This window comes from Camellia sinensis, chromosome 11 (genome assembly GCF_055761805.1).
Source record: "Camellia sinensis isolate YWXY chromosome 11, ASM5576180v1, whole genome shotgun sequence".
In the NCBI taxonomy this organism is placed as follows: Eukaryota; Viridiplantae; Streptophyta; class Magnoliopsida; order Ericales; family Theaceae; genus Camellia; species Camellia sinensis.
The window spans coordinates 112,467,677-112,488,037 of NC_138971.1; the positions used below are offsets into that span (position 1 = coordinate 112,467,677).

The 20,361-nt window shown below is 35.7% G+C and overlaps 1 protein-coding gene across 1 annotated transcript; it reads left to right on the top strand.

Annotated features, from left to right (window-relative positions):
- The first annotated feature begins 14,753 nt into the window (after positions 1–14,753).
- Positions 14,754–15,284, top strand: LOC145802562 (inactive LRR receptor-like serine/threonine-protein kinase BIR2). Its single transcript, XM_082895290.1, has one exon. The coding sequence runs from the start codon at positions 14,754–14,756 to the stop codon at positions 15,282–15,284; it is 531 nt and encodes a 176-aa protein (XP_082751416.1).
- The last annotated feature ends 5,077 nt before the right edge of the window (positions 15,285–20,361 follow it).

Here is a 20,361-nt window from a genome sequence, read left to right on the forward strand (position 1 = left end):
TACATTGTTTCTAAGTAGTTACTTTCTATCGATTGAATGATGATCCTCTTTTGAATTGTATTCGTGGCATCCATAGCGTATTGTTATTGTTATTGTTATTGATATCGCTATTGTTACAGAGATCTCTGTCAGTTCCAATTTTTGAAACTATTGATATTGTATGATGGCCATTAATTGATTGTTCGGTCTTTTAAAACCAAGTGTATCGTTGCTGTTGGATGTACCACATATGACTTATATAATTATTGATTGATTGAATTGATCGAATCGAACCATAGATCGACAAATGATGTTGATTGAAAATGTTTTAATGCTAATCGATTGTTTAAAAAATTGAAGGACATCATTCTTAAACTCTTTACACATTTGTTATTCACTGGGCTCTAGCCCACAGTTTATTATATATGTGTAGGTGGCCAGGCACCGGACCAAAGCTAAAGACGTTAAACCGAGCTCATGTTTTGTCAAGCCAGCTATTGTGCCTCATAACGAGGTTCCGAACTTGCACGAGTCAAGGCTTTTTGGGTGATTCAAATCCACCCTTTTGCTAAGTGTAAAGAATGTCTAAGATTTTTGTTTATACAGTTTTTGATGATGGGATTATGTCCCTATCTTGCATGCTATCTTGTATATATATTTTTGGTATAAGTGGTTATGAATATGGCTATGTGCATAAAAGTCTATTTCCATTCAGGTCTTCACAGGTCATTGGACGATGCATATTATTATTGGTTGGCTTTCGCCAGCCCCTTTATATTGTAATATTGTCATTATTGTTAAACAGGCCTTCGGTAATCATGAATTACTAGTCAGTTACGACGCTAAACCTATAGGGGCGAGTTTGGGTCGTGACAATAGGCAAGTGTTGTATTCCCTCAGCTCTTATGAACACTGCGCTAACTGCATGTTGGGAAACTGTCAAGTACAAAAAGAGCTCCTCTCCTAGTACTGGGGTCACTAACAATGGAGGAGAGGTCATGTAGTCTTTCAACCTTTCCAGGGCACAGTCGTACTCATCATCCCACTCAAACTTGGCCTTCAATGCCTGGAAGAACGGTCGATACCTATCTGACGACCAACTTATGAATCGGTTTAGCACAGCTGCTAGACCAGTGAGATGCTGCACCTCCTTGAATATGTTGGGCCTCTCAAGATCTTGGATGGCTTTGATCTGGGAGGCATCAGCTTCTATACCCTGGTTGGTCACTAGAAAGCCCAGGAATTTTCCTAACCCCATGCCGAATGCACACTTAGATGTGTTTAGTCGCAACTTGTGGGACTTCAAAATTTGAAGCATCTCATCTAGGTCTTTGAGATGGTTCCTCTCGTTTCTGCTTTTGACCACCATATCATCTATGTAAGCTTCCATTGTTCTGCCTAACAATGGCTCAAACATTTTGGTGATCATCCGTTGGAATGTTGCCCCTACATTTTTTAGGCCAAAGGGTATGACCTTGTAGCAATATAGTCCTCTGGATGTTGTAAACGACGTGACCTCCTAATCAGGTTCATACATAGCGATCTGATGGTAACCGCGATATGTATCAAGAAAGCTAAGTCGGTTATGCCCTGCAGTTAGGTCCACCAGTTGGTCTATTCGTGGCAGGGAAAAGCTGTCTTTCGGGCATGCTTTGTTAATTATTTTGTAGTCCATGCAAACGCGCCATTTGCTGTTCTTTTTTGGCGCCACTACAGTGTCGGAAACCCACCTAGGATAGTGTATTTCTCTGATTGCCTTTGCTTCCAGCAAATTTCCCACTTCTTCTGCCACTATCTCTGCGTGGTGGAGTGCCGACCGGCGAGTTCACTGTATAATTGGTCTGGCGGTTGGATGGACATTGAGTTGATGGCAGATGAAATTGGGGTCAATGTCAGGCATGTCGTACGATGTCCAGGCGAACATTTCGATGTTAAAGGTAAAAAATTCCATGATTTCTATTCTCTCAATGCTGGACAGAGACGAGCCGAGCAAAAAGAACTTCTCTGGTTTTTTTTTTTATCTATCCGTACCTCTACCAAGTCTTTCACTACCTTCTGTTCGGCTACTTTGCCGACGTTTGCGAATGGCTCGTTGCTTTTTGGCTCTTCTACCATTTGTATAAACCCTTTTCTAGCTCGGCTACTGTTTACTGTAACGAAGCACTATTTCAACATGATTTGGTCCCCTAAGACTTCTTCAATCATTTCGGTTTTGCTGGGGAATCATAGCACCTGATGGTAGGTTGAGGCAACTGCTCGCATGGCATGCAACCATGCCCTTTCCAATATTATGTTGTAAGTGGACAGGACCTTCAATACCCAGAATTCTACTTACTTCGTCATTGTTCCTGCCTTGACTGGCTGAATTATTTTACTGACCGGCCATTCTGACATTAAGTTGAAGCCGACTAAGGGACGTTGCGGGTGCTAAGTCTTTGTTCTCCAATTTGAGTTACTTGAAGGTCTCGTAGTACATTATCTCGCATGAGCTCCCTTGGTCAATCAGGATCCGCTTGATGTCGAAATTCTTGATGCACAGAGTATCCACCAGTGCATCATTGTGAGGGCTTTGTAACCTTGCTAAGTCTTTGTCAAAAAAGGTGATGACATTCTGGCTTTCGTTTTTTTCCTTTTGATGGTAGATTGTGCACTTAGTACCTCTCTAAAGTGCTCAGCATTTTTGATCATTCCTCTGAGTTCACATACCCGTTCAGGTTCGATGATCCCATGTATTATGTTGATTATGCCTTGGGGCAGACCATTGACCGGCATCCCATCTGACTTGTTACGGTCCTGGGGGGCCTGTTGTGTTCCCCCCTCAATATATTGGTCCAGGTGGCCTACGGCTACTATCTCCTGCAAATGTTTCCTCAATGGCGTACAGTTTTCAGTTCAGTGCCCTTTTCATCATGGAAGGTGCAACGATACCTATCATCAGAGCCTCTTTGTGCTTCTTCCAACTTGGCTAGCCGCCGAACGAAGGATTCATCGTGTATCTCGCTAAGAATCCGATAGATAGGTTTATTGAATACCATGGTGATGGCAGTGCAGACTCTCAACTTCCTTGTTTGGGGGTCCTCTCTGTTGGCTCGTATGCCTCGCCTATTTTTGGTCGGTTACTCTTCCCGTCCAACCGTGTTCACTCTTGCAGTAGGTTTTTTGTTTGACATTGCAGTTGCGCTAGCTTTTACTTTAGTGCGCGCGACATCTTCTTCTACCCGGATGTGCTGATACACTATTTTCATTAGGGCCTCCATTGCGAAAGGTGGAGTTCATTGAATCCCTCAATTTATTGCCAGCCGGTAAACCTCATTTGTTCTGTGCTATAGCTAGGTTTGTGAGGCGATCTCCAATCTGATTAAAAGTCTCCCGATACCGGTTATTGTAAGACCTCAATGTTTCATTCTCGACCATGTCAATGGAGAGAAGCTGGTCAATCTCCACTGGCATCTTGGTGTTTGTTCTGAATCTTGTCACAAATGCCTCTGCTAGTTGTGCCCATGAAGCTATACTACCTTCTGGCAACCTTTCAAACGATGTTAAACCTAGGTCACCAATGCTGAAAGGAAACAAAAAACACATTAGAGCCTCGTTTCGCCGATATACGGCCATAACTTGGCGGAAGTGGCTCAAGTGCATGTAGGGGTCCGACTTCCTGTAGACGCGCCCACGTGTGGGGCCCTCGCTACAGCTCGGACTCGATTTGTGTCACGGTTCTTAATCTGAACCGAAGAGTCCAAATCCGGCAAATCGTTTTGAGAAACAGATTTTTTGAAAAGAAGTGCCAAACATGGACTGCTTTGCCAGATACAGAGTCGCCGCCTAAATATTTTAAAATGGGGGAATTTAGGAAACCTTGACTCGGTGCCAAAGGACACGTGTCCGTCATCACCAAAGTTGTCTCGGCTCGGGAACTTGGGTACGATTGGGGAAGGTCAGCTATGAGCACCCCCTCTCGCCCGATCCGGAGATCGGCCTCTACTAACCATGATATCCGATTTTGAAAACGTTATGTGTTCTTATTCCAGTTATTTAGCCTAGAATTACTATGTTATGCGCACAGCAAACAAGTATAGACTAGATCGCCTAATTTGGAAACAAGCATTGCATATCCGTTTGTCTTGAAAAACACTTTGGAATTTGCTACTCGCAAGTAGGCTAAAATACGAATTTCAACGAGTTTTTCCAACTCAAACAATTCAACCTTCACCCACAGGCATCCAAACAGTTTATCACATAAGCATCTAGCCACATGGTAAGCATACTGTCCTGATAGCATTCACACGCATGCAGTATGCTAAAGCATGAAAATACTTACATCGTACTCCGTGCCAAAACAATAAACTAGTTAGCCAACATGCATGGTCCTAGTTCATGTCAAATTGACTAATGCAACGCATACAGGGTGCAATTTAGAGTAAGCTTGGCTAACCTAAACATGGCATGTGAAATGCAATTAATTGATGCACGTATTCAGTTCGGAATTGAAGTACAAATGCAGTTAGCATGATGTAACGAGCCCGGTGCATGCGGGACAAATGTATGGATGCACGCATGCATAGCATAAGGTATGCTAATTTAAACATGACCTATTACTAACCATCAAAGTAGGTAAGTAAAAGGGAGAAAGAAGTGGGGGTTGGAAGACATGCACACACTCACCCACACTTATTACAAATTCGCCCTCGCTCGGAGGAACTGAAAGAATAATACAAATTAACTAACTCGCAAGCTAATTAATTATTACAAATCACCTAATTAATTAACAAATTAACTAAGCATAAGAAAAGCAATAAAAGGGGCCTCGGGAAGAGGGTTCGATGCGCGCATGCTCGGGTCTTGCTCGGAAGTGCACTGCCATGCATAGGCTGCCTCTGTTTTCCCTGCTCTGCCTCTTTGAAGACTGCCAAAGTCTCAGAATTGCTTCCCTGGACATTGGGAGACACCACCGGCTGAGTAGAATGGCCACCGGCAGTGGTGTGTGATCATCGGCTGTTGGTGAAGCTATCGGCCCAAGAAGGATTGCCGGTCGGCACTTAGAACTGCCGGTCGGCAGAAAGTTCCTGTAGAACCTGCAATTGACAGCAACAGAGGGCAAGGCAGAGCATGGCAATGCAATTCAAGCAATGTATGCACCAATCATGTCTCTTATCATGTTAGTGACTCAAAGGGACATGCTTCTTGGTTCTCGGACCATCAATCGCGCATTTCCATGCGTGATGGCCCAAGGGACCAAGTGTGCATTTTTGATATGGAATACAATGCACATGAACAAACCAATGGGACTCAACCTCTATCACAAGCATTTCAAGAGGCCAAGCATGCATGCAAATGGAATGCAATCCTAGGCATGTGAGCTAAGGATGCGACATGGCAATGCAATGCATTCATGCAATTATGCAAGGAAATATGCGAGACAAACATGCGAACAAGCAGAGGGTGGACTTAAGCATGGTTTAGGCAGCCCTCACTAAGCCCAAAAACAGTGGCCAAAGTGCCCAAAATGAAGGACTAATGGCATGCAAACATGTATGCAAATGATCTCCAACACTTCAAACATTAAAGAGCAATTCTCAAGCACACTTAAGAGGATGCGAACATGGACATATAGCATGCAAATTAAGCCTTGAAAATCATGCTATAGGAGGTGCCAAACCAACTTAAACAAGACAAACATAGCATGCAACAATGGTCTAAAACCAAAGACAAGCCAAGAGGCTTAAACTAAGACTAAGTCAACCAAGCCTCACAAGGCTAAGAGGACTTAAAATAGGTCTAAGGCAGGCCTAGACAACACCCAAGGGACACCTAGATGGCATCTAAGTGGCTCAAATTTAAAAGCATGCACAATGACCAAAACATGGAGCATGCAAGACAAGCTTTCAAAGCTTCAAAGAGGCATCCAAGGCAAGCATACAAGCATGTTAAAGGGACTGAAATGACATGGTGGATAGTTCCAAACCACTAAATCAATGCAAGAATGCATGCTATACATTCACACACTTAAGGCCAACAAACCAAAAATGCAAAGGGGCTATACTAAGCATGCCAAATTCGACCCAAAATCTATGGACAGACCTCAAACATGGCAAAATAAGCACAAAAGCTTCACAAAGCCAAGCCTAAAACATGCTAGAACAATGGTTTACAACCTAAGGCATGTTAAGGCAACAAAGTGGCATTACAAGGCATGTATGCTAAGCAAGCATGGTGTACCAAAACCAACATACAACAAAGCTATTTCATGGAAAAATAAGCATAAATAACAGCCAAGGCATGGTCAACATGAGGCTTAGCTAGGTGCTCATTAAAGAGGCAAAAATGGCCATTTTCAAGGACAACAAGGAGAGGGGGTGGCCCTCTCCTTCTTGGGACTTCAAAACACCATCCTTACCACTGAAATCTCTCAAGATTTCAGTGGTGAGGAGGCCCAAACACCAAAGTCCCGAAGCTCACTCAAAATGGCACAAAATGGAGCCTCTCAAGGCTTAAGAGGGGTCAAACACCTCCAAACCACAAAACACTCTAAACAAACTATTTAGAGGGCCTAAAAACAGAACTTTTTTACATTATACACTAAGCTCAAAAATAGTTCTAAGATAGGAAAAAATAGTATGCAAGAATGGGGAATAAAGGGACTAGTTTCTTACCCTTGAAGACCTTCTTCAAAAATGGTGGACCAGCTGGTTCTTCAAGCTCAAAACCACCCAAAAACGCCAAGAACAACCTCTGGTCCTTCAAGAATCAAGCAAAGGTGTAACACTATGTGTTTGTGTGCAATAGTATGGACTAAACACACACTTATACACACACAAGAGAGAGATATAGAGATAGGATATGTATGAAACCCTAACCCTAGAACTCAAACCCTAAAATGGCTGTCTAAAATGTCTAACCCTAAAGCCAAGAGAGGAGGGCTCCTCTTATAGAGGAGCCAATCTTGTAAAGCTTACAAGGTAAGCTAACAAGAAGGTCATCCCTCCATACACATGTATGGAGGGGAACAAAATGCCAGCCAACTATATTAAAATATCTGCAAAAGCAGATGAACAATAGTCGGCTGCTCAAAATTGCCATTTTGACAAAATGGACTGCCGACCGGCAACAAAGAATGCCGACCGGCAATATACATTGCCGATGGCAACAAAACACCAGCCGGTGGCCTCTGGCCATGGCCGGTGATGTGTGGGGATGCCTCACAAGGCATTCCCTGCCCCTCCAAGGCAAAGCACAAGTGTTTGGTGCAAAACCAGACACTAAACAGTCGAGTTCGGAGATCCTGAGGCAAGGTGCGCAGCCGAGACCTCCGGGAACTCCAAACGAACACAAACATGGATGATCACCGGGTGTTCAAACGGTGACGTCCAAGTCTTGAGGACGGTCAAAAATGGGGTGTCTACACTTCCCCTCATAGGTAGTGAATTTGGGTTGGTGGAAGCCTAAGGATAATGGTGCATTCTTTATCGTCGAAATGAACGGCGAGCTCTGCTTGCTAATGTTTTTTCTGTTGGTTCATTGGCAAGGCGTGGCTCTGGCATTCCAACCTCGACAATCCCATGTGTTCTAAGAGCCAACCATTGTAGTGCGGAGACTCTGTGGGGGTCGCGAGCCTGAGTGTCTTCTCTCATTCGAGCACTTTTCTTAAGCACTGTATGCAGGTCTGCTGACCTAGGCAACTCCATGTGCCTAGATGTTGTTTGGTGCGACTGCGAGGGCCGATAACTACTTCCCCTTGTGTAAGACCTTCCAGTCCTTGTTCTGTTAGACCTGGAGTAACAAGTCCTGAGAGTCCTTGATTGTGTATTGCCTGTCCTAAGGCTCTTGCTTTTAGCTTGTGACGGCGTGACTTGTCTGTCACGATCTTCTGAGTGGTAAGAGCGTTTGTTGCATTTGCGTCCCTTTTCTATTGCCACCTTTTTGTCTTTTATCTGGCGCTTCATTGTCTCCATGTCTGCCGCTATCCTCCGTATTAATTCGTCTTACTCCCTTATCTAATCTTCTAGAACCTGAGGATCTAACGTCGGCCTCTGCCTTTCAGGGCTTTGGGAGCGACAATGACTAAAGCCTCGTCTTTCTCGTGTGTCCCTTCGCGAGTTCTGTCGTTGGGGATCTAACTCTGCCATGGGCAGGATAAAAGGCAAGCCTTCGTGCCTCCCACCCCTCTCCGGGGTTTGCCCATCAATAGCAGAATGTGGCAAGTCTTCATTGTGTATCAATGAAATCAATTAAAAGAAAACTTAATCAAGAGGTTTGTTCTTTGTGATTGCTTCGCACAGACAATGCCAATTATACGAGAACGAAATAATCTTCTCGTATAATCCTATTGACCAAGTTTGCACTTCTCCAAACGTCGTCGCTTTGTCACCTGAAAACACAAACGTGAGTTAGCCGGCTGGTGTGTGCCAGAAGCCTCTCTGATGCCTAAGTCAGCAAATTGACAATAGAGAAAAGCTCTGTGTATTCGAGAGTAAAAATTGTGATACCTGCACATAGGTCTATTATGAGTTTTTGTAGATTCCGCCTGGCACAATCCTAGTAGGATTCTAACTCTTCACATACAAGTCCTCCTAAGAATCACACTTCCAAGGATAATGCCTATCCTCACAACACCCTACTCACTACTGACCAAATGAGACGGTTTTTACCTCGGCATAGTTGGTGTAGTTTTAACTGAGCTAGCCTGTCTCCGCCGTGCTCTCAACAAAACAATGAGGTAGATGGCGTTCGGTCGAGCTAAACTTAGCTCGGCCCTTACCAATGATGCGTACCTCGGTTGGCTACAAGGCTTCCTTTTGGGCAATTAACTCGAAGCTTGGATAGCACATCCGACTAGATCGAAGTCAATCCGCCCAAAATCGAGCTACCGAAGCCCTTGCTACGGCCCATAACCCGGTCCTTTAGCACGGCCCAATTTATCTATATAAATTACCCTTTCATGTTTGATTATGAGTTTTAATTTTTTTTTTTAATCCAAACCACGATTTCAAAACAAAATCAAACGCTAACTTTTATTCCAATATTATCTCTATTTAGCTAGTCATTTTAAATAACTGTGTTCTTAGTTTACATTCCCCCCCCCCCCCAACCCAAAAAAAAAAAGAAAAAAAAAAGAAAAATAAAAATAAAAATGAGAGAGAGATAACTAGAAAAAATGAAGTGAGGCAAAACAGCTAGCTGTTTGACTAGCAAGTTTGAGATCACCAAGGATCCTCTAGAGTGAAATTTTCCTAAAGTTTCCTAAAGTGCTACATTGTGTGGTTGAGATTTACTGGCAAGTCACATCAATTTTTCTGATGTGACTTGCCAATAAATCTCAACCACACAATGTAGCACTCTAGGAAACTTTAGGAAAAAATCACTTTAGAGGATCCTTGCTCGTTTGAGATAGGTGTTCAAGACAAGGTAAAAGCATTTTCAATGTTGTGTCAAATTTTTTATTAAATTTTTAGTAAAAATTTAATAAAAAGAAATTTTCATGAAATATTGTTACAAGTTCAGTTGTTCGGAAGGATGTCTGGGAGGACGTCTAGCCATGAGTAAAAATTGACGTTGAGATAAAGAAAGCTCGATTGTTCGGAAAGATGTCCAGGAGAACGTTCGAGCGAACGTCCAGCCCAACAGCTACTTGCGAAATTTGATGAAGGATAAAAACTGCCTTGATTTATAAAAGATTTGGTTCTTCCATCATTTGATATTAATTTGATGAAAGCGTTAAAACTGAGTTTTAAGGCGTTTTTCATCAAATTTATTTGATGAAACACTTGATAAATGATTACAGATAACCTAACAATAACGTATTTAAATAACCCATTAGAATTGTCCTAAACTTGTTAACATCCTACCTAATGTTAAAAATAAAAAATATATATATATATATACATATATATAATTCAAAAATAGACGAGAGAATACCAACAACTAAACTCTTGTGTAGCAAAGAAAGAGAAATACACTCCAAAGGCAATATCAAATGAATCAGATCATCTTTATTGCATCATTATAATAAAAAAAAAATCATTACACATACAATGATTATGAATTAATTGTGTAAACTTCTCATTATTACAAATTAAAAGAAAAAAAAAAGGAAAAAAGAAGTCATTATGCCCATTAATGTGATTTTTTATTTTTATTTTATCACTATTGGATGATGTACAACAGTGACTATACACATTTTATCAATGGGAATAATGACTATACACATTTTTTTTAGAGATGCGTTATTTCTAATGATATTTTTTCATAAAATTTAAACACTTAAATTTTGGAAAGAATCTAAAAAAAGAAAAGAAAAATATAGGTGAAATGTAGATGAAATATAACTATATTTTACCTACGTGTCACACACCTTTTTTTTTTTTTTTTTTTTTCCGTTTTCAAATCACTCTCTAAATCCATGAACCAAATATAAGCTTTAGAGAAAAAGTGCAATTTAGATAGTATTTTGTATTAAGTAAAAAGGGTTGAATTAGTCTTAAATTCAAATCTAAACTTGAGTATCACATTTGGGCTTGTGAGGCCCACTATGAGTTTCATTTTAATAATTAAAATCGTTCATTTTGTAAGGTTATTTGTGCATATTATCCATGAAAAACAATAAGTCGATCCGATAATCATGACATTTTCATTTTATCGCGACTGTTTTTTTAAAAAAAAAAAAAAAAAAAAAAAAAAAAAAAAATAGATGGTATATTTTCAAAACACAATTGTTGTTGTTGTTGTTGTTGTTGTTTTTTTTTTTTTTTTTTTTTTTTTAGACAAATGACATAAAATGAAAATGCTATGATTTTCAGATTAGTCAATTTTTTTTCATGAATGATATACTGAAAGAATCCTATAAAATGAATGAATCGAATCATCGAAACAAAACGTTATTGCGAGTCTCATGAGTCCAGACATAATATCGAAATTCAAATTAAACTTGAGATAAACTTAATCCAAATAAAAATGTGGTTAGCAATCACATCTTATAAAACCATGTTAGAAATAACACTTTTAAAAAATTTATAGAAAAAAAAAAAAACATGATTACAAATCACACCTCATAATTTAAGAATAAAATTTGTCTATACATTATTTGTTAAATTTTGAATTTTGAATTTTTATTAAAGAAGTAAAATGTTTAAGGCCCAAGTTTAACACAAAAGAATTTTGTTTTTATTTTTATACAATCATATCAAAACTCAAAAGTACACTTGGTAGATATATAACAAAAATATCAGGATAAATTACATAAACCTCTCTTGAAGTTTATAAAAAATATAGTAAACTCTAGAATTTTATGTCAAGTTTGAGAAGACTAAATAAGTACACTTTTTGATTTTTTTTATATTATATGTAGAAAAAGTAGAGAGGAGATGTTGATTGATGTGACCCAAAAAAGATAAAAAGATGAAATAAGTGTACTTTTTTAGGTTAGCCAAACTTAATCACATTGAATTTTTTTAATATTTTAATTCATATAATTTTTAACTATTTTCATCAATAATTTATTAGTTATATAGATAAAAAAATAATTATAACATCTCTTTTATACTGAAATGTATATTTTACCTTATTTTTTAAAAAATATTTTTATACTATTTATATTAATTTCGATTCATTTAATCTTACTAAAATTGAGGTAAATGTAATTACATCAAAATCGTGAGTCTTATTATATTTTTCCAAACTTTAGGAGAGATTAATGTAATTTATCCAAAGTTGTACGGACCCTAAAAAAGTATCTTGAAAGGTGAGTGTATGATATAGATTTAAGGGTCTAACTTGTCTCATGTTTGAGATCAAGATTGGATCGTTTAATCTGATTCATGAGTTTATTTTTGAATCTCGTTTTAATAATTCGAATCATTTAATATATAAAATTTATTAAGAATTATATTATTATAAAAAATTACATTAATCGAATACCGATAACTATTGTAAATGGTAATTCTCTCATTTTTGGGTGAGTAGTTCCCTCATCCACCGTAGCATCAATATGGCCTGCCGTCAGTCAAAGTCACCCAAGTCTTCGTTGTGCATTAGCGTGTCACGACTTCTGATCGCAAAAAAAACAAATCTAAAAAAAAAAAGTAAATGGTAATTCTCTCATTTTTGGGTGAGTAGCTCCCTCATCCACCATAGCATCAATATGGCCTGCCGTCAGTCAAAGTCACCCAAGTCTTCGTTGTGCATTAGCGTGTCACGACTTCTGATCGCAAAAAAACAAATCTAAAAAAAAAAAGACAAAAAAAAAGGGCTGTCGCGACTTTTTGGAGAAAGATTAATGGTTAAGACTTCAAAATAGGTGACCCGAATAACCTCTAACTAATCCATAAATTAATCCATCATCACTCATTATGTATTTTTTTTTCTTTATTTCTCTTTCATAGGTAGGTGGAGTCGTGAAGATTGGATTTTATAGGTCTATATCAAAACCTTTGGAGAAAATATTGGATACCATGATTGTACCATGTCACATTAATGACTAGGAGAAGTTATTGGTTTGGTCCTGGTACCGTCCCGTAGTGTTTATATATATTTTAATTGGTAAAAATTAAATTTTATAATTTTATATTAAGTAATTAAAAAATATAGAAAAAATATGAATATTTATAATTGGCTAAAGTGTAAGCACGTAGTGCCCATAAATTAACTAGTAATTTTCAATAACTTGGTATCACAAACTAATCAGCTACTGACACTTTGCTTTGAAAAAGAATACAAATCAATAACTTCACTTTAAACATTCATAACATTAAATTTTAAACAAAAAGGATTTGAATTCTGTTAATCATTTAACTTGAAAAAGCATTTAAGCTTGGTGAATTTATTTTTGGGTTGATTTTAGTAATTTGAATCGTTTATTATTTAAAATTTATTAAGAAGAATATTTTTTTTAAAAAAAATTAAGATGATCGAATATTAATAACTATATATTTGAATTATACTTGTTTTAAAAAATTAGACAATAAATATAATTTTAAAAATAGTCATCTATTTTTTATAATATAAACATAATTCAAATATATAGCTATCAATATCATCATAATTTTTTATATAAATATTTTAATTAAAAAATTTTAATAAGTGAATGTTTCGAATTTTAAAAGACCCCGTAACAAAAATAATTTTTGACTTTTTAAATTTTTGTATTTTGTTATCTTTAGTGAATTTTTTATATTTTATTTTTTTAAATGCAACAAATCTAAATATTCTTAAAAAATAAAATATTTAGGAAGAAATTTTTTTTAAATATAATAACTACAAAAAAATAACAAAATATATTGAATTTTTATATTTTCTGTACTTAGTGATTTTAATTTTTCTTTTGACAGTTTTGTATTTTTTTAAATATATCTAGATTAAGTACATTTATTTTATAAAAAAAAAAAAATCATTAAAAAATATGAATTAAAAAAAAACTATTTTTAAAAATTCTTAACCCAAACAAAATGAATAACATTTTATAACTTTATAAAAAAAATTAAAAATCTAAGAAATCATTAAAAATGCCAAATTCCAAATGAAACCTTACGCCCATCGCGGGGTTGTGTTGTCTAGATTTATTTTGTTTTATTTTATTTTTTTCAATTGACTGAAGAATAATTATGTTGTGAAAAATATTTACATTATTAAATAAATTTAGCCTACAAAAAATTAGAAAATCAACAAAACAGAATAAGGCAAACCCAACAAACCTCGGGTGATTATTAGTGGGTATTCCGAGAATATAGTCACATGATATTATGGTCTTATGATTGGTGAAAAATGTGAGATATTGTAATTTTGTGTTGGATAATTGAAAAACGTAATGGACATGATAAATAATGATTAGTGAAAGAGTATGAACACATAATACTCTAAAAATACATAACAAATTTTCACAAAGTACAATCCGTATGAAAGTGAAAAATAGACTGACCACCACAAAGATATCAAACTCCTAAAGAATATGATAAATTATGCTAACAGTCCCTATAGTTTGGGGCTTGCGTCACTTTAGTTCCTGACTTTTCAATTGTGACATTTTTTATCTTGAATTTTGAATCTTGTTTCAAATAAGGACAATTGAACATACCATTGTTTAATTTCAATGGCAAAATCGTCAATTTGATAAAATATAAACTAATTTGATAAAAATAAATGTCAAAAAAATATTTTAAAAATTTTAAAAATTATTTCTACCCAAAGATAAAATTATGTAAAATTGATAAAAATTAATAAAAATTACATGATTAATTTTTAAAAATTAACTTTACATGGTCATAATCCAAATACATAATAAAAATTAATTTGGTAAAAAAAATATCTAAAAGATTTATTAATTTTATATAATTTTATCTTTAATAGGTAGAAATAATTTTAAAAAATTCAAAAATATTTTTTTGACATTTATTTTTATGAAATTAATTTATATTTTATCAAATTGACGAATTTACCCTTGAAAAATCTAATAATATCTTCAATTATCCTTATTTGGAACAAGATTTAAAATTCAGGGTCAAATGTGTTACAATTGAAAAGCCAATGATCAAAGTGACACAAACCCAAATTAAAAGAACGGTTGGTGTAATTCACCCAAAAGAATATTACATAATTCTCCCATGGCCTTGGTTAGTTGGAAAAATTATTGATTAGTCTAGGACACTTATCGTATTCTTTCTTAGTCTACCATCAGTATAATACATGTGTCTAGACCAACCACTAACTTCTCGGTTAGTGGTGTCTATATTAAAAGGAAGTAATGCCAATGCTAGCATTATTTCCAAATCACAATCACCACCACGACAATGAAGACCAGCAGCCTATTCTTCTCCAACAACCAATTCTTCTTCATACTATCCTCTTCATTCTTTCTCATAATACTCACTGTTTGTTGTACCTGCATCATCATCGCCGCCATTGAAGACGATGTCAAATGTCTCCAAGGCATCAAGACCTCTCTCACCGACCCACTCGGTTTCCTCTCCTCATGGAACTTCACCAACACCTCCACCCCCGGCTTTTTCTGCAGTTTCCCCGGCGTCTTCTGCATTGACGACAAAGAGATCCGCCTAGCTGGCCTCGACCTCGCGTACACGAACGTCTCCGGAAAGATCCCGGAGTCCCTCAAGTACTGCAACGCCCTTCGGACTGTCATTCTCTCCAGCAACAACCTCTCCGGTTCTATCCCTCCCCAGCTCTGTACCTGGTTACCTTACTTGTCCCGTTTAGATCTTTCTAGTAATCGCCTCACCGGTTCCATCTCTCCCTTACTGAATTGCTCCTTCCTCAAAGATCTCTATCTGCGCGACAACATGTTATCCGGTCCGATTGCGTAGGAGCTTGGCCGATTACAGACATTGATAAGGTTCTCGGTCTCTAACAACAATCTCTCCGGTTCGATTTCAGGCCGATGACTTCATTTGTCTCTGTGAGAAGCCACTTGGGAACTCTGGCTAGTTGAAATTTTAATCAATCATTGCTACAAAAAATCATAAATAGATTACATGTTTTAAATGTGATACATGTTATTTAATTAAAAAAAATTTATTTTGTTAAAGTGTGATCTATAAGAGTGTAATTATTAACGGTTATCTTTTCTAACACTCTTTTACCGTCATTAAAAGATGGTTTTGTCACATGTTAAACCATGATAATAAACATTTAAATCACATATTTAAGTGTGATTAAAAACTAATAAAATCTAAGATTGAACTTAAATAATTCATGATTAATAAAAAGATAAGATCACAGTTATATGCATTTTCATCATAATTAGTGCGTGTGATAATAAGTCTCAGCCTATAAAATGTGACTATCAATCACATCTTATAAATCGTGATTAAAATCTAATATACAACTAAAATACAATAAATTATATTTGTACACATTTGAATAATGTATAATACACCTATTATTAACTATCGTTTGAATCACAACATTGACGACAAACAAATAAAGACTAATAACCTCATATATTTCATAAATGAAAGCCGAATGTTATAAAAATATATACAAAGAAAGTTAAGGAATAAAAACAAAAATTTACTGTGATTACACAATAAAAATCTCATTACAAAAATGAAGAAACTTGAGAAAAACTCAAAATGTTCTTCTATGTTAGTCTGTCTTTTTTGACCATATTTTGCATCTCTTCGAATAATTTGTGACCAAAATAATGAATACACAAATTAGTTCATAGGCTGCTAAAAGCATAAGAATAAACTTACTCATTTATTCAAAATTAAAGAAAGCAAAAATTAAAAAGCAAAAAAGTCTAAAATTTTAATATTCAATAACCAAGGTTTGAAATAGCAGCTACCAACATTAAGCCCTCAAATTGTATATCTACTAATGGATACATGGACTAGCCACATGCAAGATGAGATATCTGTTATTTTTTTTTGTAAAAAAGAAGCTTTATTGATGGGATAAACAAGTACAAGGTAGAAGACAAATTACATCAATAAAGAAAAGGGAGGTGCGAGAGTATCACAATAAGCTAAATGATCCCAACTAAGTTGGCACCACAAAGCTCATCCTATCATTTGCTAGCACCCCCGAGTTGGTGAGAGACCAATGAAAAATGAACAGACCATGGTAACATCAGAACAGCCACCCAATTCAGACCATCAGCCAAATATCTGAAATAAAACAACCAACCAACCAACCAAACCTAGCACCTAAGCATAGCAGACCAGCAAAATAACACCTCAGCAGATCAGCATACAGGGCCATAAAACAGACCTCAGTAGATCACCAATTCACATCAAAATGCAAAACTGAAACACAGCCCAGAATCAACCTCATTTTAAATTCCTTGTGCTCATTATGCTAGCATAATCTTCACAGCAGCACATCCATAAATAGAAGCTCCCAACTCCAAGCAGCCTAGCCTAGCTTTACCTTTCAGCAAATTGTTGAGTACTCCAAGAATCATGCAATTTTTAGCTTCGCAATACTTCTAACAACCTCAACATTCTCATTTCCCAAATCACCTATAAATAGCACCAAATCTGGTTGGACTGGTTTACATTGACCACAAAATTAGCAACAGCAGCTTAGTGGATTAATCATTAATGATAACTGTTATTCATAACTCATTAATGATGTAGTCGATTGATCAAGCCAAGTAATGAAAAATTTTAACCTAGAAATATAGATGGCGATCATTAAAAGAAAATTAAAAACAAAAATGACCTCCCAGCAAACAAATTGATATCTAAGAGTGAACAATTTAACCGGGTTTGCCACTACTTCTAGTTCCAAACACTGTTAATAACTTCACATAGGACATAGCAGGCAAAGATATCCAAAATCAGGATCAGGCAGCAACTAATTCCTCCTAATTCGTAGAAAACAAGCAACTACTTGCACATAAGATGCAGATGCACACTGCTTGGAAGAGTAGATTAAAAAACATCCCTCATTGAGTACAGTTTTTTAGATGTCTAGCTTGGAAGAGTAGATCAAAGACTACAGATTTTCTTCAAAAAAAATTGGTGTTCTAAGTAGGGATATGCATACAGAATGAGGTTTGGGGTTTAGGTTTGCAATTTGTTATTCATTCGGTCTTTGATGCTGGTGGCTGCTATGCTGTCTTCTTTTGTTTTTTTGTTTTGTTTTGTTTTGTTTTGTTTTTTTTTTTTTTTGTGGTGTTTTGGTTAGTTCCTCACCAACCTTTTTTTTTTCTTTCTAGTTTATTGTATCTAAAATAATTTCACCATTGGAATGAGCCATCTAGTTTTTTCTAGCAGCACATGGTTGATCCACTTAGTTAAACTTAGTATAAATCAAGAAAAGATCTTATACATCAAAATAGTTACAAAGCATAGATTTTCCATTTCCTTGATATAAGCCTTAACTATTACATTATACTTTGAGACAGTGTGAAGAATCATTTAACTTTTGACGACTCCAAAACTAAAATATCAACCTATATGGGAATCAATCAACTTTACTGTGGTTATGCATCAACTGACAGTACATGTGATGATCAATATCAAGCAAGCCTGACATGTTAGAGTGACACACACATTTGCAAGAATTATTGCATGAATGTTAAATCAAATATCATTATAGTCAATCCCTCCATAAAAAATTTTCCAACATGCGGTGATGTGACACTAAATCACTACAACAAAAAGCAGTTTTGGCGACCAAAAATGTAAATTTCGTCGCTGAAAGTAGGACAATTGGCGACTAAAATTGAATTAGTAGCCAAAAGTGAAGGTGAAGACTTTTGGCGACTAAAACAGTTTAGTAGCCAAATGTATACTTATTGGCGACTAAAAATTAGATTAGTCACTGATTACATGGGTTTTAGCGACTAAAACAATTTTAGTAGCCAAAAGTGAAGGTTTTTGGCGACTAAAAAAAATTAGTAGCCAAAGGTATAGGTTTTGGCGACTAAAAAATGGTTTGGTCGCCGATTGTAGGTGTTTTATCGACAAAAAAAAATGTTGTAGCCAAAAGTAAAGGATTTTGGCTACTAAAAAAAATTTAGTAGCTAAAAGTGGACAATTGGCGACTAAAATTGAGTTTAGTCGGCAAAAGTGGCGGTTTTGGCGACTAAAAATCAGTTTAGTCGCCGAAAGTGGTTATTTTTAGGCGAAAATTAATTTGTTTTGCGACTAAATTATTGGGTAGTAGCCAAAACTAAGGTTTTTGACGACTAAAAAAAAATTTAGTCGCCAAAAGTGGCTTCCTTTTTTTTAATAAATAATTTATTTTTTACATAAATTATAATGAATAAAAATAATTATGTTTATATATATAGTTTAATATTAATACGGGTCAATATAGTATATAAATAATATATTTTGCATATATATTCATGTGGTGTTATCGTGGCATAGTGGAGAGAGTGTGTTGCTAAAGGGTAAGAAAGTGGAAGGTTGGTGGTTCAAAACTTGGGAAGAGCAAAGGGTTAATTTTTTTTTTTTTTTTTTTTTTCAGTATTGGCGACGAAAAAAATAGTCGGCAAATGTATAAATTAAAAAAAAATAATAATTCACTATTGCCGACTAAAAATTTAGTCGCCAAATGTATAATTTTAAAAATATAAATGAGCTTTAGCGACGAAAAATTTAGTCGCTACAGACTTGGTTTTTGGCGACTAAAAGTTTGTTAGTCGCCAATACCTTTCACGATAGTTTTCCAGCGACCAAGCCGGCAACTAAAAAATTTAGTCGGGAAAACTCAAAACCCGACTTTTGGCGACTAAAAATTCACTTTTGGCGACTGAAAATTTAGTCGCCAAATGTGTTTTTTTTTGTAGTGAATGTGTTTGTCAGCAATTCATAGTATTGCTTTAGAAATAATAACGATTGGGCAAATCTTGAAAATGATAGAGAGAAATTCACAAGCTAATAAGATCAATAAAGTTAGTACCTATGAGCTTTAAACTTCAGACTTGAATTTGGACAAAGTGGACTCCTGAATCATCACACTTTACAAAAAAAGAACAAAGCTGTCACAAAAGAAAGTCAAATTAAAACAAAACAAATTTCTAACTTTCAAATAACCCAAAAATAAAAAATAAAAAAATTCATGAATAGGTGAGAAGTATCATACTTTCTGCATTTCAGGCTTGGAAACAAAAGATTGGGCCATATTTTCCAAGCTGTCATTCAAAATTTCAGTAATGACTTAGGCATGTTCAGAATAATGATCAAAATACAAAAGAAATTTACATCTAGAAACTCTAAAAAAAAAATATATATTTTCACTAGTATCAATTGAGTTAGTTTCATAGTCATTTAAGCAATACTTCTAAGGAAACAATCTTTGTGAACCTTTAAAGACAATTTTAGAACTCAACTCAGCGCAAGAAGTCCTTAGTCTCAATTAAAACCTGAGTTCCAAGTGTTTCACATCTGAAGTTTGAGAAGAAAAAGGAAATTGTTACCTAATGAAAATGGTATAATAATAAATCAATTACGGAAATCAACCTAGTGGTGAGGAGTTTGTGGTATTCACCTACCTCTTCCTTGGCCTTTGTAATTCTCTTCTTCTTCTCTGCAATCCTAGCTTGCTTCCTCCGCAGAGTCAGTGGAGTTACCAGTTGCTGTATTTTTAGAGCCTTGTTGCACTTCTTTCTTGCCCCCTAACAACACAAATAAAGTCATATAAAAATATAGCTCTACAATAATCTTAATAAAATAAAATTTAATTTTTTGTAATATACAACTCCAAATATTTTTCACAGAGCAGTACAATTACTGATATAATAACAGCTTGAAATCACTTCCACTTAACTTTTGTTTTTGTATCATCATGATATATTTTATATATGTATATATATATATATATTTTTTTTTTGATTGGTAAAATAAATCTTTATTGATGAAAACATACAAACTATGATAAAGTACACCAATAAAGAGAAGTTCGGAGCTAGCTCAAACTCTAAGC

Excerpts from the sequence above, each read along its gene's own strand:
- LOC145802562 (XM_082895290.1), top strand. The coding sequence starts at position 14,754 with ATGAAGACCAGCAGCCTATTCTTCTCCAACAACCAATTCTTCTTCATA.